The sequence below is a fragment of the Jatropha curcas genome, chromosome 2 (assembly GCF_041381405.1).
Source record: "Jatropha curcas cultivar XTBG-Jc1 chromosome 2, XTBG_Jcur_1.0, whole genome shotgun sequence".
In the NCBI taxonomy this organism is placed as follows: domain Eukaryota; kingdom Viridiplantae; phylum Streptophyta; class Magnoliopsida; order Malpighiales; family Euphorbiaceae; genus Jatropha; species Jatropha curcas.
In genome coordinates, this window is record NC_143152.1 from 26,497,304 (window position 1) to 26,524,731 (window position 27,428).

General features: G+C 31.5%; 5 protein-coding genes across 5 annotated transcripts; 3 read left to right on the forward strand and 2 right to left on the reverse strand.

The window, feature by feature from the left end:
* Nucleotides 1-903: 903 nt before the first annotated feature.
* Nucleotides 904-1,752, reverse strand: LOC149498491 (uncharacterized). The gene has a single exon (XM_089717336.1). The coding sequence runs from the start codon at nt 1,750-1,752 to the stop codon at nt 904-906; it is 849 nt and encodes a 282-aa protein (XP_089573462.1).
* Nucleotides 1,753-7,580: 5,828 nt separating this feature from the next.
* LOC105646618 (auxin transporter-like protein 2) lies at nt 7,581-11,673 on the forward strand. The gene is made up of 9 exons (XM_012232501.4): nt 7,581-8,090; nt 8,320-8,534; nt 8,624-8,809; nt 8,993-9,105; nt 9,223-9,406; nt 9,486-9,583; nt 9,959-10,166; nt 10,341-10,598; nt 11,310-11,673. Exons 2-9 carry the CDS (start codon nt 8,364-8,366, stop codon nt 11,544-11,546), a joined length of 1,455 nt encoding a protein of 484 aa, XP_012087891.2. The 5' UTR covers nt 7,581-8,090; nt 8,320-8,363; the 3' UTR covers nt 11,547-11,673.
* A 5,140-nt stretch (nt 11,674-16,813) lies between these two features.
* PSRP4 (plastid-specific ribosomal protein 4) lies at nt 16,814-17,574 on the forward strand. Its single transcript, XM_012232500.4, has 3 exons — nt 16,814-17,071; nt 17,177-17,241; nt 17,322-17,574. Exons 1-3 carry the CDS (start codon nt 16,906-16,908, stop codon nt 17,448-17,450), a joined length of 360 nt encoding a protein of 119 aa, XP_012087890.1. The 5' UTR covers nt 16,814-16,905; the 3' UTR covers nt 17,451-17,574.
* Nucleotides 17,575-19,934: 2,360 nt separating this feature from the next.
* Nucleotides 19,935-20,863, forward strand: LOC149498492 (uncharacterized). The gene has a single exon (XM_089717494.1). The coding sequence runs from the start codon at nt 20,273-20,275 to the stop codon at nt 20,861-20,863; it is 591 nt and encodes a 196-aa protein (XP_089573620.1). The 5' UTR covers nt 19,935-20,272.
* Nucleotides 20,864-21,100: 237 nt separating this feature from the next.
* Nucleotides 21,101-22,690, reverse strand: LOC105646616 (uncharacterized). The gene has a single exon (XM_012232499.4). The coding sequence runs from the start codon at nt 22,445-22,447 to the stop codon at nt 21,167-21,169; it is 1,281 nt and encodes a 426-aa protein (XP_012087889.1). The 5' UTR covers nt 22,448-22,690; the 3' UTR covers nt 21,101-21,166.
* Nucleotides 22,691-27,428: the final 4,738 nt, after the last annotated feature.

Consider the following 27,428-nt stretch of genomic DNA (forward strand, 5'->3'; position numbering starts at 1 on the left):
TTGAAGATGGCGTAATTGGACCACATAAATCCGCATGAACAAGACTCAATTTTTCAGAAGCTCTCCACTGACTTCTTTTTGGAATGGGAGTCCGATGTTGTTTGCCCTTCATACATGCTTCGCAAGTGATGCTTGGATCAACATTTTGTGGCAGACCTACTACCATGTTTGTGTGTTTCAAAATACGGAGGCCTCTGTAACTGAGATGGCCATAACGATAGTGCCAAAGTGTTGATTGATCCGTATTTAAAACTTGTAGGCATTTTCCTTCACCTGTTGTGTTTGATGATTCTGCCAGCAAAATAAACATTCGGTTTGCACTCATAATCGATTCTGCGATTTTTCCCTTTTGTGGATGATAAATGCTACATGCTCCACCTTTGAACAGCACTGCTACCCCCTTTTCTTGAAGCTGTCCAACGCATAAAAGGTTGTTCTTGAGTTTCGGTGCCCAATACACTTCTCCAACAGTGTAACAGTTTCCCTGCAAAAACAGTTTCACAGTACCCTTTCCAGTAACTTTCATTCTGGTATTATTTCCAAGTTTGACACTGTGAGTAAAGGTTGTGTCTAAACTTGAAAACATACTTTCATCACCACACATTTGATTTGAGCAACCGGAGTCTAGGAACCATGCGTCTCTTCTCTTTGCTTCATGAAGTTCAACATAGGCCATTAACAGCAACTCATCTTGTGACATCCTGGACATCAGGAGGCATCACCTTAGGTGAGTCCCACATCGGCTACGGACGAGGTAAACGACCTGTACATAAAGAGGGGTGGTATCTGAACTGGTTAGCGCGCTTTTGGGCTGGCAGAGTGGGTGACCCCTGGCCCAAGGGACAAATCCGTGAGGTGTAGGGGCATCCGGGCCATCCGGGGACTATGCCGAAGCGGACAATACTAACCAGGGCAGAGCCATGACACATCTTCTTCATCGAGCTCAGCATAATTTGCTCCGTTATTCTTAGGACATTCATACTGAAAATGTCCTAAGTCATGACATCTATAACATTCAACAGTTGCCTTGTTGAAACTTGTTCTGCCTCTTCCACGCCCCCTTCCTCTGTAAGCTCCTATTCCTCTGTTGCTTGTGTTCGATCTACCTTCAACTTTCAAAGCTTGATCCTCATTATTGTTACTGGGTCGACGAAATTTTTGTTCATGCACCACTAATGAACTCTGTAACTCATCAATGGACATAGTATCAGTGTCCTTTGATTCTTCGATGGATACTACAACATATGTAAACTTGTCAGTTAGGGTGCGTAGAATTTTCTCCACAATTTTCTTGTCTGGCATTTCTTCTCCGTTGCTTCTCATTTTATTAGCAACTAGCATTACTCTAGCAAAATACTCTGTGATTGTTTCATCATTTCTCATCTCCAAGACTTCAAACTCTCTTCTTAATGCATTAAGAAGTGATTTCTTCACCTTTTGATTTCCACCAAACTTTCGCTTCAATGAGTCCCAAACAATCTTGGATGTGCGACGGTCCAAGATTTGTTCAAAGACGGTTCGATCAATTGCCTGGAACAGGTAATGTTTTACCTGATAATCTTTGGTTCTATCATCATCAAGCTGCGTCTGTTGAGCCTCGGTCAATCTCGTCTCTTCTAGTGGTTCCGTAAAACCTTTCTCCACCAAACTCCATAAATCTTTTGCTCTGAGCAGATTTTCCATCAATTCACTCCAATGATCATAGTGACCATCGAAGTGAGGAATTTTTGTTAAGGTTTTGTCATCTGACATTCTCTCTGTGTTTGATTACTTGAAGATTGCAATCTTCCTTCTTTTTCAGAAATTCAGTGGGAGCTCTGATACCAATTGTTAAGTTTAAGCAGAAAAACTGATTGAACAGAGAACTCAAACAATTGGATTTCCAGTCACCATTCATTGAAATCAGACCTGGCAATATATAGCCTTACAAGAATAGCACAACGATAAAAGAAAAAATACAGCAAAAAAATCCTAACAATCCCAAAGAATAGGACTTCCTAAAGAATAGGACTTTTATTTAACAAAACCAAACAAACAGCTCCTAACAACTATAAACAATCAATAATTTAAACTAAACATAGTATTAATTTATATAAAATAATTAGTAATTATTAATACATGTAATTCTGATAAAAAAATTATGTAATATTTTTAAAGAAATATTTAAATTGTTAATTTTAATTTTAATATTAAATTTATTTTTAATATATAGTGGATAAGTTGTTTTTATAAAGACATTATTTTATTGCCCATAGATCTAACAAAATTAAAGTATATTTAGGAGTAAGATTATAAAAAGAAAATATAAATTTAATTCAAACTAATATTATGTAAACATTAGCGTGTACAGACGTTAAACTTGAAGTATAAAGAAAATTTCAGAACTCGCTGTTTGACCATCTTTATATTTTTATAAATTTAAAAAAAAATTGCTATTTTCACTAATTATTAACTTTTCATTAAAACACTAAATGTAGGTAAAATTTGTTGTTTTTAGTAGATATTATTTGTCTTTAGATTTTAAATAGTTTTTCACCGCACGTTAAAGAGAATAACATTTCTTAATCCGTTTTTTTAAATTCTAAATATTAATATAAATATTATCTTACCGAATAAATAAATAATAAAAATAATGTACTGATTTTAGTCAAATGCGAAACGCGACATTAAAAATAAAAAATTAATCCGCTTTAGCTTCGTGGTTTGTTTACGTAACAACTTGACATGATAATCTTTACACTGATGTCCTAATCTTTTATCTCTTTATGCTTGTTAACCAAACATATAACTGTATACTTAAAAAATAACAGTATTTTGATATTTAACGGTATACTTTAACAATTTATTTTTAGATTTGATTTATAAAATAAAAATATAATTTAAATCAAAAAATAAAAATAAATGACTAAACCAAACACTCTCTACAAATAAAAGATAAAAATTAATATTTATTATTAACACATATTTTATTAAAATACTTCCATTCATTTTTAAATTTATTTTTATTTGAAACAAATATACAACCCAGTATTTAAAATTTATTTTTTATCCATAAATCAGTGTCAAATTACAAAAAAAAAAAAAAAACTTTTTCTTAATAACAACATAATTTACTAACAAAAACTAATTAAATAAAATCACGAGTTTACGAATATTAATCAGTTGAATAACTAATACCAGTTGCGTATCTTACCGAATTAAAATTTTACATAATTTAATATAAAAAATGAAAATGCTGATGTTAGAAATTGAGGGGCCCATGTGTAACACAACTCCGAATTTTTATCCTCGTGGAAAAGACCTGAGGCGTCAAAATCCATTCACTAATCATTACATCTGCCACTAAAAAGTTTAATTTAAAGACAAAAAAATAAAAACAAAAATAAAATTTACATTTTTTTCAGTTTGACATAATCTAAACGGCTCTCTCTCATTGGCTGTGCCACCTCACCATGTGCACTTTTTATTGGTCAAAATGTTAAGTCACCAACTCCAAATCCAAAGTCATCGACACGTGAAAAAAAAAAAATTTTTTTAAAGCATAAATTACTTTAAAATCCTAAATATTGACCAAAATTAATTTTTCATCCTTACTAGTTTGAAAATTTACCATAGAATTTATAAGTTTTACCCTGTTAAACCTGATTAGTTGTTAGCAAATAATTTTATTTTTGCTATTAAGTGAGTGACAAAATAATAATCTAATTTTAAATGACTAAATTATAACAATATATTAAGTAAAAAGGGTTAAATAATTCAATATTACAGAGATATTTAACAATAAAATTAATATCTTTTGATTTAAAAAAAATAATATCTTTGAAATAATTTAATGATGTCAAATATTAAGAGTTTCATAATAATTTTTCAAACAGAACAAATGAAATGGTAGTTAAAATAAAAAAAATTTCAGGTAACTCGCAAAATTTTAAATCAATTTATGTAACATTAAATTTAACTATTGTTTAACGATTTTAAAATAAAAAAATAAGAGTTTAATTTTAATTGTAATAATTAATAAGTAACATATTGGGATTTTTATTTTTGTGTTATTGGGTTAGAAGCGGGCCTCGATTGGAACCCTCACCAAGCCGACAAATCCCCATTTGAACGGGACAGCGTGTGCGTTTTGTAAGGGATTGTGCGGAACACATTTTCCATTTTACATGCACTTCTTTTAGCCCTGAAACCATACATGGTGGTGGTGGTGGCCACCTTCACCCACCATCGCCACCACCACCGCCACCAATACCATCTTTGTTTTGGCTGCCACCACCACTTTGTTTTGTTTCCAGATTATGTCCATCTTGTCTTTGCTTTTACTAAGTTAGTTAATTGATCCAAATAAATGCAATTATTTCTTTTCTTTACTAATAAGTTATTAATAAATGCAATTAACTAAGTTAGTTAATTGATCCAAACAACAAATTGGGTCGGGTCGGGTACTGGATATCAAAATGGCAAACTTGTAATAGAATATTTGCTTATAATGACTTAAGATTTTATTTTAATTGATGTAATATTATTTCTATTATCAATTTTACAAATGTAATTATCTTTCAATACTAAATGAAAAATAAATTTTAGTAGATCAGATTTTGTAAGTCAATCCTAACAGAAGGTATCTTTCACTTTTTCTTCAAAATTTAATTTTTATAAAATTAATAGACAATTTATCTAAAATTTTAATCTCAATGAAGAAAATTTAATTTTTTTTAGTAATATTTATCTAAATTCTTTTAAGCGAATTCAGGGAAGACAATTTGAAAATTTCAATTCATCGAATTAACTATTTTTTTTTTTAGAAAAAAAAAAAAAGATGCAATGGAATGTGAATTTGGTTTGTGTAACACATTGTGTTGACTTAAATTAGCAAATCACGTCTCTAGCTATAGTAATTATAAATTGGATCGTTGAAAAAGAACTAAATACAATTGTAATTAATTAAACATTAAATGGACTGAAATATAAAGTTTTTTGGACCGTGGATAATGGGCCATAGTAGCCGTAAAAGAAGTATATATGTTCCTATGATGAGCCGGCGGCAAGTGGGGTGTTGAATGCGCGCGTGTTTCCTTTTAAAGCGTGCGAAAAACCTTTGGCGGGGGCCATCATGGCTCGGCTCGAGCCAACTCCAGCAGTGTAGGGGAGAAAAAGAATGGACACGTGTGCAGCTTCGCTGACCTATTAGAAGTTAAAAGGCAAGCCGGTAAAATAATAATGGGCCTCCATTTAACATTTCTGTTGGGTCGGGCGGCCCGCGTTCGATTGCGAAATCCTATCGCATCTGATATTAGGGACCGGTACCGCCACTCGCGGCATCAACATCGTGTTGGAATGCACTTCTTTTTTCTTCAGTATATGGCAAATGGTGTGAAACACGTGGTATGGCATGCGGGTGGAAAAAGAAATCTACGTCGTGACTGCGGAACAGAACAGGGAGGGAGGGAGCTATATAGAATCTCGGTAAATTAAAATTATTTAGTAAATGAGAAATTAAAAATAAAAATACATAAATAAGTGAGAGACGGAATTAATTGGGAACTTAAATTCATGGAATTATTGACTGGGATTTGGATCTGAGCTTATTAAAATCCTTTTCTCAAAAAGTATTTGCATAATTTTATGCTACTGTATACTATTGCCGTAAATACAATTAACTACTGATGCAAATAGGGAGATAGGAGACAGATTCTGATTTCTGAAGTTAGAAATAAATTAGGCACTCTGCCATAGCCCCATTAACATAATAATAATAATAATATTATTATTATTATTAAACCCGGACCGACCCACCAAGTCAACTCAAAAACTGCTGAATCAGCCTTAAAATCAAATTGATTTTGCTGTTAAACCATTTAGAGAAGAGAATCAGATTGAATTGGATGATTCGTGGTTGAATTGATTGACTTGTATAAATTCGATTGATCAGGACTAGTATTTTTGATATTTAATTATTTTTATTATATATATATATATATATATATATATACTACTATTTGAATCATTAACTCATCGGTTATGTCAATATCCATCCACTCATTTTTTTAGCCAGGTTAAAAGTACGAATTGGGTTTAATAGTGCTAATTATTATTATTATTATTATTTATCCAACTTTTATACATAAGAAAAGTTAATATATTTCTTATATTTTTTTGTGATTTGTTTTCAAAATGAATTTCATATGCATACCACATAAGTGTAAAAAAAAAAAAAATGTTATTTATATTAATTCTTGACGCTTTAAGGCCATTTGGTTTAACTAATTCATATAGTTGATAGTTGATTCGTATCTAAGAGCTAGCTTGTCTAACAACTAATAGTTAATAGAAATTCTAATAGCTATTGATTAGTTTAGCTACGTTTTTAAATTTTTTCGCATAAGCTAATAAGTGATTTGAATACTTTTTTATTTGTATTCTATTAACCTCGAAAAATAATTATTAATGAAATTTTCAAATTAATATTTTTTATCATCATTTTGTTTATATTTATTTAAAAATAAGAATTTATTATTAAATATTATTTTAAAATTTTATTAATGTTTTTTATTTGTATAACACATTAGAATAAAAAAATATTATATTCACTTAAAAAATAAAAAAATGTAATTGTATATCATAATATATCATAAAAATGGTTATATTCTTATATCATAATAATTTTTTTGGGCTTATTTATGACCATGCACTTTAATATTTTATTTTAAATTATTACTGAAATGTAAATTAAATATAAAGTCACGATGGTTCCTGAAAAGTCAAGAGGGCCATAAAAAATAATCACTTAGAAAAGTCACGATGATTCCCTGAAAAGTCACGATGGTTCCCTGCAATTTTGAATTATTACTGAAATATAAAATCAAATATACATTAAACCTATTATTCATCATTAAATTACCTTAAAAGGAAAAATAGAAATAATAATGGAAGGTGTTTCAATTAATTTTCGACTTACTGAGTGAAGGTTTGATTTGTCAACATTTCCTTATAAAAATGCATTTTTTCTAAATTAGTGACAAATATTAAAAAAAAAAATTTTCAGACCTGTCCATGGCCTGATATTTTAGGGTATGTGCTACATTTTGATCCGATTGATAAAAGCACGAGTCGGTAAAACTTCCAACTCATCACAAAAAATGAATTTTTTGAATATAAAATAGAAAAGTAAAAAATGGATTGAAACTGAAGGGAAGAGGATTATTAAAGTTGTAGACGTTGAAGCAGTTCCCTCGGGCTATAAAATGCAAGGTCCATGGTTAGGTCGAGTCCCCTGGCTAACTAGTGATGAGAACGAAGTCTCTGTCGCTTAGATCTCTAAATTCTTTTGTCAAACACACCAAAAAAAACCAAAACCCAAAAGGAGGAATCGAATCAGAAGTGGAATACAGGGAACTTGGGTTTGGTCTCTCGCTTTCAACTTCCACTTTAAAAGGAACAAGAGTGAGTTAATCAGTGAGTGTGAGAAAGCAAGGAATTTCAAAGCCAAATATATGAACACTATTGCACAGTAGCAGCAGCAGCAGCAGCAATATTAGGTGTAGCGCTATTATATATATTGGCTTGTTTTAACTTGATATGGTATAATTAAATAGGTGTGAGAACAGAAAAGGGTCTTTTTCATTTCCTTCAATATATCTGCTCTTAGGTGACCATTGAAACAAGTTTGGTTTTTTTCACTTTCCTTCTTTTGAGGTCTCGCCGTCTTTGGAGTTCGGCTCTGCCTTTTGTCTGTGAAGATTAATTGGTGGCGCATTTAAAGTCAAGTCTTTACTAAGGAGATCTATAGCAGGAGAGATTTTCTTTGTTTCTTTAATTATATCGAGTTGTTTCAAGACATTTATGGTTATCTCTGCAAAATCTTGGAATTGAAAATTCTAAAAAAATTCTTTCTTTATCCATCTTCTGCTCTCGTCCAACCAACTGCACATAATTGATAGCCAGAAAACAGGGAAGCAAAAGTTGATATATCAATTCAAGCCAAAGACAAGCTTTGAAAACTTAGTCAGTGATAAGCAACGGATCTGTGATTTGGGTTTTCTTCTGCAATTCTTTTACGCGAAAGAGACATCTCAAGACCCTTTAGTTTGGTTAGTGAACTCTGCTATAGCAAGCAACCTCTTTTTGTTTTCGAAAACTGTTTGCGGTTTTTCTTTTTGTGGCTTTTCTTTTAAATTTTATACCAAGTTTAACTCTTTATAAAGTGAAGAGCGTCTGGTTTATTTGCTTGTATCTAATATATATGTTGGCTTTCGTTTTCTGGGGTTGCGTTTTAGAGTATAAGTTTTTGTCTCATTTACTGTCTTTTATATGTTTCAGATCTACCAGGATTTAGACGTTGCTTTTAGAGAAAAACGAAGACAATGTTGCCGCAAAAGCAAGCAGAAGAAGCAATTGTCCCCAACTTTAGCGAGACAGAAAATGAAGCAAGACAAGAAGAACTAGAAGATGAACACTCTATGTTTAATGTCAAAAGCTTTCTCTGGCACGGAGGCTCCGCCTGGGATGCTTGGTTCAGTTGCGCTTCTAATCAAGTATATACATCAAATGACAAAACTAATCATTTTTAACAACAAATTTTGACGATAAATAAATATTCTGTTATTGTTCTTTGTTCTTGCAGGTAGCACAAGTTTTACTGACACTGCCTTATTCGTTCTCTCAACTGGGTATGCTGTCAGGAATACTGTTCCAAATATTCTATGGACTTATGGGAAGTTGGACTGCTTACCTTATAAGTGTTCTCTACATAGAATACAGAACTAGAAAAGAAAAGGAGAATGTTAGCTTCAAGAACCATGTTATCCAGGTTTGTTTCTTGCTCTCTTGCTTAAAACTATAAATACCCACTACTGATATCTAATCCTCAAGGCCTCAAAATAAAATTTTAATCTTTTCCCCCTTTTTCTTACAATGACCCAAAATGTCTGCTATGTACTAAAATAAAAAGCACATTATACTAATTTTTAATCTTTTTTTGTTTGTGTTACAGTGGTTTGAAGTTCTTGATGGGCTACTGGGTCCGTACTGGAAGGCAGCAGGACTTGCCTTCAACTGTACTTTCTTACTCTTTGGATCTGTTATTCAGCTTATTGCTTGTGCAAGGCAAGATACATGTTTTTTTCTTTATTTTCTAGTTTTTGTCATTAATTGCTAAGAAATCCAATCTGGATTTTGCTTTTCATTGATTTTTAACTACTGTTATTTCTTTGATCAATACAGTAACATTTACTACATCAATGACCACTTGGACAAGAGGACATGGACTTATATTTTTGGAGCTTGTTGTGCTACCACAGTTTTTATCCCATCCTTTCACAACTACCGCATTTGGTCTTTTCTTGGCCTTGGCATGACCACTTACACCGCCTGGTACCTCACCATAGCCGCCGTTGTTCACGGCCAGGTAACATTTTTAAAGACAGAAGCTCCATCCATCTCTAACAATTTAGGAGCCTGTGGTATAATTTTTCACGTCCTTGCAGGTAGAAGGAGTAACCCACACGGGTCCAAAAAAGCTGGTGCTATACTTCACCGGAGCAACCAACATCCTCTACACCTTTGGTGGACACGCAGTGACTGTGTAAGCTTTTACTTTTTAACCGCACTATTATAATTTTCGCCTCTTTCACTTGCTTCTACGCGGCTTCTCTTTGCAGCTTTTGCCGGTCTCCTTGGAGTTCGAGACCCCCAGACAGTATCATGCAGATTTTATTTTTTGCTTCCACATCCATTTCTCTATGTCTAGGACAATTGAACAGTTAAATATATAGTTCCATTCTAAGTTGTTTCAAAAGTAATTAACATAATCCTGCTTGTTTGTCTTTTCTTAATCATCTTAGTTAAACAGTATTGATAATTTTGTCTAGTTGTGTAGTAACTAAGAATCCAATGGCAGTAAAAAATAATGTATATAGTTAATTTTCGTTTTTCTTTTTTTTTTTTTTTTTTCTTACAGAGAAATCATGCACGCCATGTGGAAGCCTCAAAAGTTCAAGTACATATATTTGTTAGCTACACTCTACGTTTTCACATTAACTCTTCCGTCGGCTTCCGCCGTTTATTGGGCTTTTGGAGATGAACTTCTCAACCATTCTAATGCCTTCTCTCTCCTTCCCAAAAACGGCTTCCGTGATGCTGCCGTCATCTTAATGCTTATTCATCAGGTTAAATTCCTTGAAAAGTTTCCATTGTTTTGGGAGTTACAAAGAATGAAAATATACATGCACAGAAAAACTAATATTCATAAAATTTTTTATTTTCGTTGATTTGGTATATGGGAGAGCTCATGTTATATAAATCTAATTTGACGGAGGTGAATTTTTTTTGGAACAATGCAGTTTATAACATTTGGATTTGCCTGCACACCGCTGTACTTCGTATGGGAGAAGGTAATAGGGATGCATGACACAAAGAGCATATGTCTAAGAGCACTTGCTAGGCTGCCGGTGGTTATACCAATTTGGTTCTTAGCAATTATCTTCCCTTTCTTTGGGCCCATTAATTCAGCTGTTGGAGCTCTTTTGGTCAGCTTCACCGTTTACATTATCCCTGCCTTAGCCCATATGCTTACCTACAGAAAAGCCTCCGCCAGACAGGTAAAATAAAAAAAATAAAAAAAAAAAAAGTGAAAAACTCACTTCTTTAGCTTCCCAATCCCCCATTTGCTCACTCGCTTTTAAATTTAATTCCTGATTTTTTTATATTTATTAATTATTCTTATTATGAGAAAAAAAATTCATTGATGTTAGAAAAATTGAATGAAAGTAAAAATTTGGTGTAATTGTAATTAAGTGGATTTGGAAAGGGTATGTTTGTCAAAACATAGTTAGTGGACGGTCCGCGTTTGATGGGGAATCCCAAAATGCACAGTAGTGTCCTAATAAATGAGAGCCCGAGTGCCAGTATAGCCCGCAAGTGTACAAAGAGAGCATTTAAGACTTGGATTTGGAAATATAGTGGAAGATAATATAAAACTATAAAAGTATATTTAGATAGGTGGCGAGTCCTTTTCGTTTAGTTATATATGCTACAGTTGGACAGTCCTTCTCTGTCTTTCAATTAGCTGGCTATGACTGGACCCCTTCTTGCTCTCACATTTGTCTTTCAATTAGCGGTTTAGAATTTGAAACCGCTGTTGCTGAAAGAATAAAACACGTGGTTAGTCTGGTAGCCTCGCTACATCCGTGAATGATTATAAAATATAATTAATCACAGTAGTGATTAGATTACAGAAGATCATTATCTTATCTCAATTGTTTTTTTTTAAGTTGAATTTTAACTAGGAATGGTGATTTGTGATTTTGCAGAATGCGGCAGAGAAACCTCCATTGTTCTTACCAAGCTGGACGGCGATGTACGCGTTAAACGCGTTCATAGTGGTGTGGGTATTGGTGGTTGGTTTTGGGTTTGGTGGGTGGGCTAGCATGACTAACTTTGTCAAGCAAGTTGACACTTTTGGGCTATTTGCCAAATGCTACCAATGCAAGCCTCCTCCACCTCCTACTATTACTGCTAATGCTACTATTACTACTCACCACCACTGAACTATAGTTACCCGCCTGTGACTTTTGAGAGCCAAAACTCACCAACATATTTTGTATCATACATGGGGAGGTATAGAGCAATCAAAGTATCCCTCTACTACATGTCATGTGTGCTGGATTTTGCTTATTTTTTAGTTGCTTTTCTTTTTTTTTTTTTTATTTAATTTTTTTTTTATTTTCTTAAATTAGTTCATAAAAAATAGTGTGTTTAATTGTGGTGATTCCTTTGCTACTAAAGCATAGGCTAATTAATTAAATCAGAATATCATATATAAATGTTCTTAGCCTTCTTTAATATTCTCCTTCACCTCTGCTTGTTTATTTCTTTTTGGATATCATATTATATACAAAATTTTTTAGTTCGAAGTAATGATAGCTTCCAATGTCATTATTACAAGCATGTTCCGAAGCATAAAAAAATTGTTAAAACGGTATGGGTCTCTCCATAAATGTAATAATAATTATTATGAATTATATATTTATATATATTAATATTAATATTTTAATGTAACGTGGGTTGGTCTAAGAAGGCCATGTGTGGACATGGTTGAGTGGCCCTTTTGACCCCTTAGATTCTGTTTAGTGAGTGGGCCGTGGGCCCAACTTTACAGTCACATGGGTTGCACGTTGGCTCATCTGTTAGTCACGTGCCTGGCTTTACTCCTAAATATTCTCTATCTTAAAAACTCGCTTGGGAACTCAATGATATTCATGAACCTTGTATTTATAATGATATATATAAGAAGAGTGTTAATCTTAACCAAACCTTTTAATTAATTTTATATGAGATCTTTGACCCTTCTAATTGTTAATTAATATTAATTGCACATGTACCCAATATTGAGGTGTCCGCTTGCTGTTTTCCTTAATTTATTCTTATTTTATGTACAAAGTGTGTAAATGTCTCCTTTAACAATGCTGTTGACTATCTACTCAAAAGCTTTATTAGAGATTACTCAATTTCGTTTTGAATTAAAAATTGAATTTTTAGAAAAAATTTTATCAAAACCGAAATAATTACATTAATAAAATTTCAACGTATATATTATTGGGTTTTGGTTTTATAATTATAAAAATCAATCAAACAAAATTTATCAAAACTTAAATCATTAAAATTGAATTGGGTCGATTCGATTTTTAGTTTACCAAACCGAAAAGGTATAGAAACCAGCACCAATTGCCTGCCTACCCACATTTCTATAGCTATTTGATTGTCAAGCTTTCACATTATATTGTAACAATGAGCATGAGACGCAATGTAAATATTAATAATAAAATGAAGAAAATCAAGATTGTTGGAAAATTAAAAATAAAATTTATATTTAAATAGAGTATAATTTAACCCAATCAAAGCATAATTAATAATTAAAAAAAAAATTACGTATAGAAGATTTATAAGCCTTAAAATCTTGTAGTCTTTGTTCCTTTGATTTGAAGAGGTAGATTCTCTCTCTATTCACCTCCTTTCTTACAATATTCAGATGGTTATTAGATTTAATAAATTTCAAAGATTTGTTTTAGATTAAACAAATTGAATCTTAAATCATTGAACATTTTAATTCATAAAATATGCATATTAGGTTTATTATTTTTAAATGACTTCTAATATAATTAATTTTAAGTATCAAGTCTTAATAAATAATTTCAAAGATCGATTTCTTGTTATCTCTTGCTAGTGAGATAAGAGTGCGTGACAAACAAGTGAATGAAATCACTAAAATATATCTATCAACACAAACTCATAACTTGTATTTGATTATTTTAGAAGGATCACTTTCACCTCTTAAATTAATTAAGAAGCTAATTAAAAATAAATCTCGCAATTCTAAAAATAATTTTAAAATCACTTAATCAAAATGCACTGAGTATATATATTTCTACCAAATTACATTAGTGACAATAATTACAATTAGAGATCTTAAATTAAATTCACTCCTGGCGATAGATATTATACAAGTATACATTGGAATGCAGATTTCATATTATCGATATGAGTTGAAAATGGTAATTCAACAAAAAGAAAATATTTGTTAAAATAATATGATTGCGGTGTTCTCCTGTAGATTCTATTAAATATCACCTTTTTTAGAGAGGTTAATTTTAATACAGATTGGTTTGCGATGATTAATTCATTCTCGGAAAGTTAATTTAAATGGAGAAAGATTGTTCAAATTTTACGTTTTGAATAAAGACGTTATCTCAAACCAATATAGGATAATACATGATATTACCGTTCTACTGTATAACTTTTGGACACTCCCAAATTGAATTGAAGAATATTTATTAAGAGCAACTTGTAGCTTACTCATCTCGGATTCTTTTTAACTAGAAACCTATCTTCCTCGATAAGATATGTTGGCTGGAGAGTTGATATTAATTATATTGTAAGAGATTATTGTTGCCAAAGATTCTTACAATTGCCGTTACAGGAAGTTGCATCTAGATCTGATATTCAATGTCAATTGTGCAATTTGCAAGAAACAGCAACTTGAAGGAACGGAAGCTTTCTTTTATGGTAGTAAGAAAAGGCTAACTTGTAAATGAACTATTCTATTGTTGATGAATAACTGGAAACACTTTCTGTTTTGTTACGAGAGCATGTGGAAATGTGCGTCTTGAAACTCTAAAATTTGTATTATGACATTGACATGTTACTTGTAATTATGTTTAAGATATAAATCTTGTACCTGATTCCTTGGAACTTCAGTTATTTCAACTAAGCTGTAGGCCAAAAGGAGTACACAAATTTTTTATAACCCAAAACATATAGACTTCTACGTATCCTTTTTTTAAAAAATTATATTACTTGAACCTTTTCACCAACTATTTAATAAATTGGTGAACTACTGTTTAATTAATGTGTTGTTTATTATATTATTAGAAACTTTAATTTTAAAATTAATTTAATTGACATACATGCATTCTTCCACTTTTTTAGTATGAACTAATATTTTTCTTCCAGTTATGAAGTATAAACGTTTTAGCTCTTTTAACAAATAATTTTATATAAATTGAATTTATAACTCACCTTTAATCATTGTTTTTTTTTATAATATTTTTCCATATATTCCTTTTGGTAGAATTGGTATTTGTTTTCTGTTAATCAATTAGAAAAAATAAAAAAATTAATAAATACATTTTATAGGTCTAATGCAGACAATAATGGAGCTTGGTTAAAGGGTTTTGTAGCTAGATTTGAAATTTGTTCCATTCTTTCTGCCGAACTATGGGCTCTTTAAGAAGGTTTGAAGATAGGTAGATCTTTAGGTGTTCCGAGGATTTTGATTGAATGCGATAATCTAATCGTGGTTTAATAGATCAACGATAATGATACCGCTTTTCGCGCTATTCATTAACTTGAGTTATTTGTTAGAAAGTTTTTAAACTCGATTGAGATCGTCGTATTCACCATATTTAGAAAAAAAGCTAATTTTTATGTTGACTATCTTGCTATTCTTGCCTCATCTTCTTCGTTAGGAACTCCTCTTTGATATTTAACAAAGAAAATATTACAAACATTAATTTAAAAATATCATTACATTAATTATAACTAAAATATCCCTTCCAACAACTAGTTTGAAGAGGAATTTTGCAAATCAGGCCCATAAATGGGCTTGCAGTAGATGCTCATGAAACTATATTAGATCCAAAACCAAACCCAAAATGCCCATTTATGGATCCGTTTCTAAAGGGACTATAAACTGGGTTGCCAACGTAAAACTTGAATCTTCAAATGAGTTTGAGTAAATTCCTTTTGGGTCAGATTCGTTATAAATTGGTTAACTGGATAAGGCCTTGAATGGGCCACGATCCACTCCATCACAAGAGTTTCGTGATTGCTTCTTAAACGGTCCGTGAAGTCTGAGCAAGGACCTTTCCTCCAAGCTCAGTGATGCCCTCGTTAATGGTTACTTGTTGATATTGAACTAAAAAAATGTTGTAACGGAAGGAGAAGAAAAAAGTGAATTTTCAAGAAAATAGAACACAGAATCTACTTCAAGAGCTGCTATATACTCACTTGTGTTAAACTACTAGTCTAAGAAGATTAGAAAGATTCTGTGCTAATGGAATCTCTCCAGGATCTTTGTAGCCATCCTTCTTTTCTTGGAACCATTTTCTGCTGGCGTGTTCTTGACAAGAAATGCCTAGTGAGGTTTAACTGCGGTGACTTTCTGCGACCAATCAATGGTTTCAGGATTCTATACCCTTTTTAGAATCTAAAGGTTCTGATAAAATCATTAAACATCCAAAAGGGTGAGCTTTCAACTGACTTTCAATTGCTATGAACTCTCTTCTTGTAAAAGATTTTGCAGGTGAAATCCATGTCATGTAAAATTTAACCTGACATTTCTTGTCAAAAAATTCAAGAACACGGCTGTGAAATTCTTGAATTGATCCGAGGCCTTTTCCGAAACTGTGACACTTCTGAATCAACTAATTCTTTAACTTCAATTGAAGAAGATTGCGTATGAACCCCAGAGAGCAAACAATCTGCAGAGAAAATAAAGATTATAGCAGTAATAATGATACTAGAGAGGATAATTGTCTTGGCATGGCCAAGCCTATAATCTAACATTTTATGAGAAACGTTTCTCATTCTGATATTGATGGAGAAAGAAAAAAGAAACTTTGGGTAAGAAGAAGAACTAATGTCTTCAATTAAATTCCACTACCAATCCATCCATCCAGATTCCAGAATTAGAAACTGGAACCTGGAAATCGTTACATAGACAGAGCCACTAATCACGCTCTCATCTTTTTCCTGTTTTTCATATTAAGGCTGTAGATTGGTCTAGAAAGGAAAAATTGACTATGTTCAGTTATATATCCAGCTTGCTTTCTAGTTCGAAACTACTCAACCTCAGAGGAACTGGGAGCAATTAACTACATGATTTATTTCTAGAAATCGTATCATTTCCAATAAACAAAAGAATTACTTTGTAATTGCACTTCTTTAGTTTTTAGTTTCTTTGGAAACAACTTCTTTTGTTAACCATTGTGTTGTATATCAGTGATTGATATTTTTCTTTCACCTTCTTTCTTATTGATGCTATCTTTTTATCTAATGCTTCATCCTACTTTCAATTCATTCTTTTATTATTGTGCACTTGATTCTTCTTTTTGTTTTTACAGTTTTAGAGGGTAAATTATATTTTATACTTTCTGGAGTTTCAATCTAACAGGCCCTTCACTTGAGTAAATTTCTTTTGGGCCAATTTGTTATAAATTCCGCTTATTTCATAACTGGACAAGGTCTTTTAACTGGCCCAGGATCCACTCCATCAAAAGAATTAAGCGATAGCTTCTTCATAAGCGGTCTGTAAAGTCTGAGCAAGGACCTTATCCTCGAAGCTCAGTGATGGCGTCGTTAATAGCGAGAGCTCTACCGATTATTCCTCAGTCACTGAACTCATCTTCTCGCTTATCGTCGTCTCAATCCGAAAACCTAGGCATTTCTCTTTCCTATTCAACACCAACTCTGTCCCTTTCTCTCTCTACCGCTTCCTCTTCTTCAGTCCCATTTGGTAAACTAGCTCTCTCTCTCTCTCTCTCTCTCTCTCTCTCTTTAAATTCATGTTATAATCATGCTATTTTCAGTTTTACTTCATGTTCTGATGCTTTGGTTACAGTGTATTGCGGAAGAGGAGACAGGAAGACCGCGAAGGGGAAGCGATTCAACCATTCGTTTGGGAACGTGAGTATATTAGGTTAATTTTGCTAAATTTTGTTGATAAATTATAATTAAGCATAAAATGGTGGTTAATTTTGCATTAGGCGAGGCCTCGGAACAAGAAGAAAGGTAGAGGACCGCCGAGAATACCAGTTCCTTCTTCTCCGCCTAAACCTGATCGATTTGAAGAGGACCAAGTTGTTAAGATCGATATCGATGAGTCTCTCACTTAACGTTTTGTAATTCCTAAAACCTCTAATTTGCTTCTGTTATGATTAGCATTGTATGTGTTGTGTTGTTGCCTTGCCAATTAGAATTCTATTGAGCCTTATGAATTTCCAGCAACTTATCGTTTGATTCTTTGATTTTTTTTTCTTTTAGTTGCTTATTGTGTTTGGGTTAGAACAGTTCTTTGACAAAAGAATTGTTAGAGATGGATAACCCTCTTATTATTCACCTGTTCTTCTGAAGGTTTTGTTATCTTAAAACTTGAACTGACCTGTGTTTATGCGGGTGATATGCTGGTCAAATGAATTTTTAGACATTTTATTACGGCTTATAATGAAATGTAATTACAATGGTTTTGATTACATTATATTCTATTATGACTAAACAAACCTGCCCAACTCATAATTGGCGAATTCATAGGTTGGAATCCTAAAGGACGCACACAAACGATGTCTTCCACTAGGGAAATAAACGAGCCGAGCTTGAATCTATTAGGCTTGATATAATTTAGCTCTATTCGAAATTTGATGAACTTGAAAATTTTAAGTTTGAACTCGGCTCAATGAAAGCTCGAGCTCAACATGAAGTTCAACTCGAAAGCTCAAGTTAGAGTCTCAATTTTTGAATAAATTTAATATATATATAAGAGCTTAATAATGCTTAATAATTTTTCAAGCTGAACATTAATAGATTCGAGCTAAGCTGAAACAATGAGCGAGTTCCTATCTTCTACAATGAAATAAGTGAGATATCGAGTGTTTTCAGATTATAGTACCTTGAATTATTTTCAGATTATAATACCTTGAATTTTATGTTCCAAAACGCATTAAGATTAAATTATGAATTTATGAGTGTTTAAATTGTTTTTTAAATGGATTATCAGAATGCCCAGCTGTCCCTGGTCAAAAGAATAACTTTAACCAAAGAAGCTTCATTCGTTTATCATTACAAGAGGATTTTTCTTTAGATGACATGGTTTCAAAAATTAATATACACAATTTTCAAGCTTGGCGACTAATTAAGATCGAAAAGTCCAAATTTATATATGCCTTGCAATTTTTTATATTTAGTCAATTTGGAACTTTTCTCAAATCATGTATCCAGCCGTTTCGAGTGATTTTAGACTATCAGCACGCCAGATCCAGCTGCTGCCATTATCAAATGCAGTAAGGGAAAAGAAGTTAATTAAACAAAGCTAAAAGGATTAGACAAATAACCTACTGAAATCAGGAGTTCTGAATGATAACGTTCAAGAATTAATATGATATGATAGTCTGTTCCTGCGTATCGGAAAAAGAAAGAAAGAGTTAATGCAGTAATTCTAAATAACAACACCTTATAGCATGCCTCACACAGTCATTAAACTTCAAAGAACAATATAATCATAAGGAAGGGAGTTAGGAATTCAAAGCCCTAAAGTTCCTGAAATGGCTTTCCCATATACCCAAAAAATTAAAACTATTGCACCTATCTGAAGTTGTTCACTGTGAATTGGCATCAAAACTACACAGTGAATAGTGAATACCTTCTTTGTCAATTACTCCAGAAAAGCCACATTTTATACTAAGTTTTAGACTGCAAAAAATCTGATACAAGATTGCTTTAGTAAGTTGCTTGGAACAATTTGCGGCAAGGACTAAAGGCCTAGAATATATCAGCAGTGGTTCTGAGAAATTAAGAGAACCTTACAATGGCTTGACATGCTGGGAATCCTCTTGAAAGAGAAGAGTGCCAGTTTTTTTGTAACTTTCTTTTTTTATAAACTTATTCACTAAACTAAATTCAAAAAAAAATTATAATGATTATGTGAACTTATGGATTGAGCTGTAAACAGTACATTTACTTAGAAAAAACAAACGTTTGATTAGATCAATCAAGTCAATCAAGTTAATCAAGGACCAGGCTATCGAGTGACGATTGGTCAAGGGTAGTGCCACCATGCAGCAGGGTAGATCTACGATGCTCCTTGATTAGAACCTCTTGGAGGTCCAAATGGTTCGGACTTGAGTAGGTTGAAAAAAAGACATACAACCTTGACAAGAACGCCGTTCCGTAGGATATTGATCCATTCGCTTTTAGGTTCATTGAATTTTGTAAGTGGTATAGTTACCGAGATCAATGCAGTCAATTACGTCTCTCATAGACATTGGTTAGCTACCTCTAATTTTGCTCCAGAGTTCTTTCTATTCATAGGTCATTTATAACACACGGAAAAAACTCATGCGATTTTTGAGAAATCAAGAGTTTAAATTAGACCAATTTAAAATTATTTTGAGTAACCTTATAAAAGAGATTTAATTACAAATACCTAAATAAATGCATTTTTCAAGTTTGGATTAGATTTAGATAATTGTTTGAAGTGAATTTTGACTTGTTAATTCAAGATGCCTATCAAATGTGCATTTTATGCTTCTAAATAAGTGCATTATTTAATAGTGGGACATGTTGAGTTCTGTCTTCATCCATCTTGGAGCAAGAATTTTTCGAAGCACCATTCAGTTAGAGGTGCTTGCATTTATTTGTTAGAAGGGAATCACTTTTCTTTCTTGATTCGTATATGCATTTGATTCACTGTTGGATAAACTATTTTCTTGATTTGGCTTCTTATAGGATATACACCGCGAATAAAATATCATTAAACACCTTTCAGCAGGCCAGTATTTTTCAATCTTGTCCTTTTTTACCAACCTTCCTCTGAAACAGATGCAGTAGAGAATTTTTAGGTACAGCCGGCTTTTCCCCAGTTCTGGGTTTCCTATCCTGAAAAAGAACTGTATTTTTATCTGTCAATCTGTATGATCTTGTGCGAAAGTATATCTAGAATTCAATGACACCGGAGATAAGAGAAGTCAAGGATGATGATGATGATGATGACAGAAATTGCTTCATTAACACAGAAGCTGAGAAGAAAAGGATTAGACAGATCATACAGTATCAAAAATCATTATATCGGTCTTCTTCCTCCTCACCCGTTGCTTCCTCTTCCTCGTTCTCTTCATCAAGTAGAAGTGGCAATTTGCTGCACTTGATGAAAACTGGAAACACATCTCTTAGGAGATTATTTGACATGGAACATACTTCTTTGGCATCTCATTTTCAGTGCTATAGCGGTTCTCCTGTTATACAGACTATACCTCTATGGGGCAGTGAAACTGATGATGAAATTGATGATCCATGGGCGGATATCAAACAGATTGGGACTTCCAAAGTTGCTGGAAATGACAGACCTAGTAATTTTGCCTCTGATGGTAGCTTTGTGGGTGGAGAATTCGGTTTCAAGGATAAAAAATCAATAAGAGGAAGAAGGAAGTTGACTAGAAAAAAAGCATTTAGAAGATTGCCAGGATTTTGTTTTTGGAGGTGGGGAAGATTTAGAATGAAACGGCTTAGGATTATGATCTGTGATAAAAAGTTTTGATATTTGAATGTATGCGTGCAACTTTTTAATCAGATATTGAACAAACTTACACAATTACACATAAATAGAAATGTTAAAAAGGGAAAAGAAAAACTAAAAAAGAAAACTGAAACAACATGTTTTCAAATTTTTATTTATTCCTTGTATGAATTTGTTATCAAATTGCTATATTTACATTAGGATCAAACAAAGAAACCAAGAGATTGACAAAACAGAAGAAAAAAAAAAGGATAAAGGTTGTAAACAAAAGAAAAGATAAAAGTGAATTTCAAGAAAACAGAACAGAATCTACTTCACGAGCTGCTATGAGTATTCACAAATCACACATTGATCAGAGATTAACCTGGCCATAACGCTTCCTTCTTCTATTCTAATTCTGCTGCTCTGCTTGTTCCATAAATGTACACCATAAGTATCTCCACTGAGTTGAAGCAGTTTCGCTTTTACCCATCTGGAATCTGCCTTATTTCCTGGTTTCTTGAAAAATCCTCCTATCTTATTCCAATTAACTGGATAGAACGCCATTGGTGGCAATACAGTGAAGTTAAATCCAGGTCTTCCTGATAATTTCTGAGCTACTCTGGAGACTAAGTAAGGTCCATTATGACCCCATTTATTTCCATCAAAAGTTGCAGCAAATTCCTCTATAAACTTGAATAAAACTGGATGTTCCCTGTCAAATACCAGAACTGCATTATTCAATCTTGTCCAGTTTCTAGATACTGCATCAATACTTTGTGCTCCAATTGAATTGCGCAATCCGATGAAACTTTTTAGTACAATGAAATCCGTGTCCAAATAAATACCTCCATATTTGTATAAAACAAGGAGTCTAAGAAGATTAGAAAGATTCTGTGCTAATGGAATTTCTCCAGGATCTTTGTATCCGTTCTTCATTTCTTGGAACCAAGTTTCTGCTGGTGTGTTCTTGACCAGAAAAGCCAAGTCAGGTTTAACTGCAGTAACTTTAAACCTACGATCAATCAATGGTTTCAGGATTCCATACCCTTTTTTAGAATCTAAAGACTCTGATAGAATCATTAAACATCCACAAGGGTGAGCTTTGAACAGACTTTCAATTGCTATGAACTCTCTTCTTGTAAAAGATTGAACAGGTGAAATCCATGTCATGAAAAATTTAACCTCACATTTCTTGTCGAAAAATTCAAGAACTCGATTGTGATATTCCTGACTCGAATTGTTTGACTTGAAAATCTTGATTTCCGGCAGCTTTTCTCGAAACCATTGGATTCTTTCTGCTTCTGTAACATTGAAAGGAGGAACTAAAGAATTCTGGTTTTCTGTATAAACGACTTCTTCAATTATCAATTCATGCGTAGAATGCAACTGTATGTGTTCTCTAATAGTTGACTTCATTATTCTTTCAGTTTTATGAATCTGAGACACTTCTGAATCAAACTCTTTAACTTCAATTAAAGAAGATGATATATGAACCATAGAAACCAAACAATCGGCAGAGAAAATAAAGATAATAGCAGCAATAGTAATACTAGAGAGGAAAATTGTCTTGGCATGGCCGCCAAGTAGCCTACAATCTAACATTTTACGAGAAACGTTTCTCATTCTGATACTGATGAAAGAAAGAAAGAAAGAAAGAAAAAAGAACTTTCGGTAGGAAGAGGAAGAACTAATCTGTATCTAAAAAATTTTCATGGAGTTGAGACAAAAGTTATTTGATGACGGAAATCATAGAGAAATTTTCAATGTTTGATTTTTCTGTTGTTTTGGTCTAATTAAAGCTTTGCGTTTTGGTCTGACTTTGAAACGAGGAACCTATTTCTTCTTGAGTCATACTTGGAAGGGTAAAGTGAAGCCGCCATTCACACGTAAGAAATATTTTACATATGTTTATCATTGTGAGGCGATGACGTGACAAAGCGTGGTTATTATAATAATCTATTATTAGGGCTCCCTTTGATTTCATAAAATAATTTTTAAAAAAATAATTTGCCTAAAAATATCATGAAAATATTGAAAATATTTTTCAAATAATTCATTTTCCGTTATTTGATTGTAATATTGAAATTAGTAAAAATATTAAAGTCTTCATCTCAAGACCATAAAAAATATTAATAATAATATAAATTTTATAATTTGAAAATTTATTGTTAAATACGAAAAAGAATGAAAAAGAATATATAAATTATGAAAGTCGTCGTTGGCCAATGGTGACTGGTGGTAGTGACTATGATAATTAATAAATTAAAAAATATGAATTTATAAGATTTGCTGATATCCGGAAAATGTTTTACGTTTTCGAAATGGGAAGTTGTTTTCTTTAAAAAATGACTTAATTTTCCTTTGATTAGGAAAATATTTTCTGTTGACTTATTTTTCTAAGCGCTCCCAAACAACGAAAAATTATGGGAAATATTTTCTTATAAATTATTTTACGGAAACAAACGAAGCCTAATTCCTTAATCGATATCTTAGGCATATAGTTTATTTGCCCATTAAAGGTCATTTTCTGTACCGTTCAGTTTATTTGATTTTGATAATAGTTGTTATTAGCCACTTTGCATTCTAATTCTCTTGAGTTTTCTTGGAAGGATATATGATAAAAGGCTTATGCACCAAACCAATAATTAATTGCCATATAAAAAATGTTGGTTTATATTTTTTTTATAATAAATTGACACACAAATACTTAGGTTCCGAAAAAAATACATTTCAAAAAAGTGGATAAGACATCTTATATATTTTGGCCTGTTTAGCAGCAGTGCAGTGTTTAGTGTTTTGATTACGTTAAAATATTATCTTAATTAATTGTGGTGTTAATATGAGTGTTTAGTGGTTTAATTGAGTTAAAATACTATACTAGTACAATATCTATCCCAGCACAGAGTTTGAGAGCGTTTAGAGTTGGAGAGAATGTTTTATGAAACATTATCTTTATTAACATTTAGCTTTTTATAAATTTTTTTATGATATATATAATCATCACTTATCTTTATCTTGTTTCTCACTTTTTTTTTTTTTTATCTTTTTATATAAAACAACTAATCAAATCAAATAGTTCGAACACTGATTTTCTAAACCGCTGACAGCTATTAAAACAGCTATTAGAATAGCTATAGAACATGGCTTCTATCTGTTCCAAATTTTTATCCTGTTGACTTTTACACGAAATTTAAAATACAAAATAATTATGATGCCACATTATACAAAATATCTCTACTTTTTTAAATTTATTCTACTTTAAAAAATGATTATTCCTAGAACTTAAAATTATTTATAATGAGAGGCATAAAAGGAAAAGTAAATATTAAGTCAATTGAACAAATATTTTATTGGGACATCTAAAAGGGGAAACATGGACGCTTTGGAATAGATGGAGTATTATATATAATGTTTAATGATAGAATACATAAATTTCACTTCTGAACTTTTTAACATTAACTTTGTGATACCTTTAACTTTTATTTTGACTCATCAAATATTTCAACTTATAAAAATACATTTATTAAATACTTAATTTTCAAAATTATTTTATTGAACACTTCAACTTACAAAATTAGATCAATTAAGCACTCGATAAGTAAAATTTATGGAAATTATTATTTTAAAAGTCATGCTAACTACATATAAAATTAATATTTTATAGATAAATGCTGAAAATTCTAAAAATTATTAATATTAGTGTCGAGATGTGTGTTATATCATTAAAATTTACAAATTCAAGTACATGATAAAACATTCACAAAGTTTAAAATGTCACAAAGTTAAAATTATAAAATTTAGAGGTGAATTTATGTATTTAGCGAATGTTTAATTGCTTATAATTCTCCTAAATATCCTAAACCGATCAAATGCTGCAGTTTTAAAAAGTTAATTAATCATTTAATCATAAATTAATATGAACTTTTCCTATAATATTGAAACATAAATTAATCATTTAATTAAAACGGAATAATTCAGCAGCAAATAGTACTTATAAGATTAATCACCATAGTTTAAGACGAATAAAAACTAGTCAAATTTACCGTGGACCGTTAAAATGGATAAAGAAACTTTGTGAAAGTATAAAAGAAAAAAAAAAAAAGGATAATTTTTTTTTAGAGAAGCACATAATAATGTTATTGCGGTAGTTCGATAATTGGAGCTTTCATGGAGTTGTACCACTCAAAGACCCACCATTTATTTTGCTATAAACTGCAGCCAGTAGTTATATATATGGTCTTTTCATGCCTTAAAAGATTGACAGTGGCTTTGCCTTGTCATGTGCATTCAATTGTTTTTTTGTGAATCCACACAAATTGTTTTCATGGATGTAATTTTCCTCAATTAACACTGTACACATTCATATATGTCTTCAAAATTATTAAAATGATGTATAATATTTATTTCCTGTTATAATATATATTTTGACTTTTTATTGGTTCAAAAAAGTGACTCAATATAGGAACTATTCCATCCGGCAAAAGGCCGATGTATGTACATTTTTCGTATTTTTATAGATAAATTATTTCTATCTCAAACCTGCGACCTCCAAATTATAAGTAGAGTAACTTTAACTTCATGTTTAAATTTAACTTAATTTATAAATAATTTTATTTCTTACCTTTTTTTTATTAGAAATTTTTTATAGAACACACTGTAAGGGATTTTTTTTTTTTAAAGAATTTCTAGATTTAGCATGAATATATTTTTGATTATATTGAGAAGACAAATTAAGTAGAATGCACAAAAACTGACAATGAATACCATCTTGTTACTTAAATACAACCAAGATATATATAAAAATAAAAATAACAAAGGCATATATATATATATATAGACCCATAAAGAAAGTTAATTAAAATTATTTTAACAAAATATTAACAATTAAATAATTTAATACTTATCTCTTTCCTTTTCAAAGTTTTGACACCAAAAAAAAGAAAGACATAATCTATTTTAGTTTGTAAAATTTTTATTATTTTAAAACTAAAATATTTGAGGTCAAAACTGTTTATATTGAATCAAACAATTGTATACACTGTACAACGACATAATATCCTAACAGAAGGGAAAAATTAATTTTAAGATCCCTTGATATTTTTTTAAACTAACTAATCTATTCTTAATATTTTCAAAAAAAAAAAAAAAAAAAAAACTAATCTATTCTTAAAGTAACTAATCTATTTTAAAAAATTAACAAAGTATTCCTTTATAGACAAACGACGCCTTTTCTAGTAACTAACCTATTTTTAAAGTAATTCATGTGTCTTTTCCTGTAATCTTGCAGTATCTATAGGATTATTACCTAGCTAGGTTAAGTAAAGCAACAGAATTTGGAAGCCAATGAGTTTAGGATATTTGCAGACTTTTTTATCAACCAACATATCCGTTTTCTGTTTTCATGTAAAAAATGTTGATTTTTGCCGTAACTTTGCGCTATTGATATGTTATTATAACTCCATTGGTTAAGTGAAGCAACAGAATTTGGATTCCATTAGATATTTTATTTGTTAAGAATGTTAATGATGTTTTATTTGCAGCAATTATGTCTTTCAAAAATTTCCCTTGTTATTATAATTCCATATATTATTATTATTAGAAAAAAAAAAAAAAAAAAAGAAAAAGGAAAAGAAGGGCATTGCTCCTTTCAAAGCTCTCCAAGTATCCACTTTGTATCTCGCTCTTCACGACTGTCCCCTCAAAGCCCTTCCTAGTACAGTTTAGGACCCACGTGGTCTAACTATTCATACTAATTATTCGCAGCGGATACTGTGACGGATTAGTGATAATGATTAGGCGATAAATACTAATGTTTGATAAAATTTTGACAGTAATTACTTTTAAAACATAACATGCTTATTAGGGATATAATTATTTTTTATAAATTATTTTATTAGTTTAAATATAATATAAATACAAGTTGATTGGAACTTATTCGATAAGTTAATGAGGTAATATATATCTATTTATCAAGTTATCTTACTCCCATCGGGTCGATCCAATAAGAGATAAAATGCTCTCAATGAGTATTTGCTCAATTCATGAGGATTGAATCCTTGACTTCATTTAAGGAGAAGAATACCGAATCACTCAGATTAATATTCGTTGGTAATTTAATATTTGTTTGGCTAAACAGCGGTAATATTATGATCATGAAAAATCCAATGAAAGATCCAACGGGATAAAAAGGAAGAACATGATAACTTAACCATAAAAACTTAACGATAAACTAATTGTATAATTACCTAACCAGGAATTAACTTTCAGAACAACATGTGAGATAAGTTAGTTTTGAGCTCGTTTCAACGATTTCGTACTCCTTATAGATTTTTTTTTGTTGTTGTTGTGTTTCTTAAACAAGAGTCAAAGGTGAAACCAACACGACATTAATTTAAAATCTCTTGATAATTAAGGTTCCCATTATTACTTAATCCTCTATTATTTGGCGGATGAGATGTCACTAACTAACTTGCTAAGGAATATATTTTTTTATTCAAGAAAAACAATAATTAAAAAGAAATGGAGAGAATGCACATTATTTAAATATCCAGTAAGTTGTTAATAGATATAGATATTGAAATTTAAATAATGTGGACATCTCCAA

What these genes read in the sequence shown, in the direction of transcription:
- LOC149498492 (XM_089717494.1), top strand. Translation starts at nt 20,273, where the DNA reads ATGACACCGGAGATAAGAGAAGTCAAGGATGATGATGATGATGATGAC.
- LOC105646616 (XM_012232499.4), bottom strand. Translation starts at nt 22,447, where the DNA reads ATGAGAAACGTTTCTCGTAAAATGTTAGATTGTAGGCTACTTGGCGGC.
- PSRP4 (XM_012232500.4), top strand. Translation starts at nt 16,906, where the DNA reads ATGGCGTCGTTAATAGCGAGAGCTCTACCGATTATTCCTCAGTCACTG. An exon ending in CTCTTCTTCAGTCCCATTTG is followed by an intron (nt 17,072 to 17,176) that starts GTAAACTAGCTC and finishes CTTTGGTTACAG; the next exon opens with TGTATTGCGGAAGAGGAGAC. An exon ending in TCAACCATTCGTTTGGGAAC is followed by an intron (nt 17,242 to 17,321) that starts GTGAGTATATTA and finishes ATTTTGCATTAG; the next exon opens with GCGAGGCCTCGGAACAAGAA.
- LOC105646618 (XM_012232501.4), top strand. Translation starts at nt 8,364, where the DNA reads ATGTTGCCGCAAAAGCAAGCAGAAGAAGCAATTGTCCCCAACTTTAGC. An exon ending in CCGCCGTTGTTCACGGCCAG is followed by an intron (nt 9,407 to 9,485) that starts GTAACATTTTTA and finishes ACGTCCTTGCAG; the next exon opens with GTAGAAGGAGTAACCCACAC. An exon ending in GAAAAGCCTCCGCCAGACAG is followed by an intron (nt 10,599 to 11,309) that starts GTAAAATAAAAA and finishes GTGATTTTGCAG; the next exon opens with AATGCGGCAGAGAAACCTCC.
- LOC149498491 (XM_089717336.1), bottom strand. Translation starts at nt 1,752, where the DNA reads ATGTCAGATGACAAAACCTTAACAAAAATTCCTCACTTCGATGGTCAC.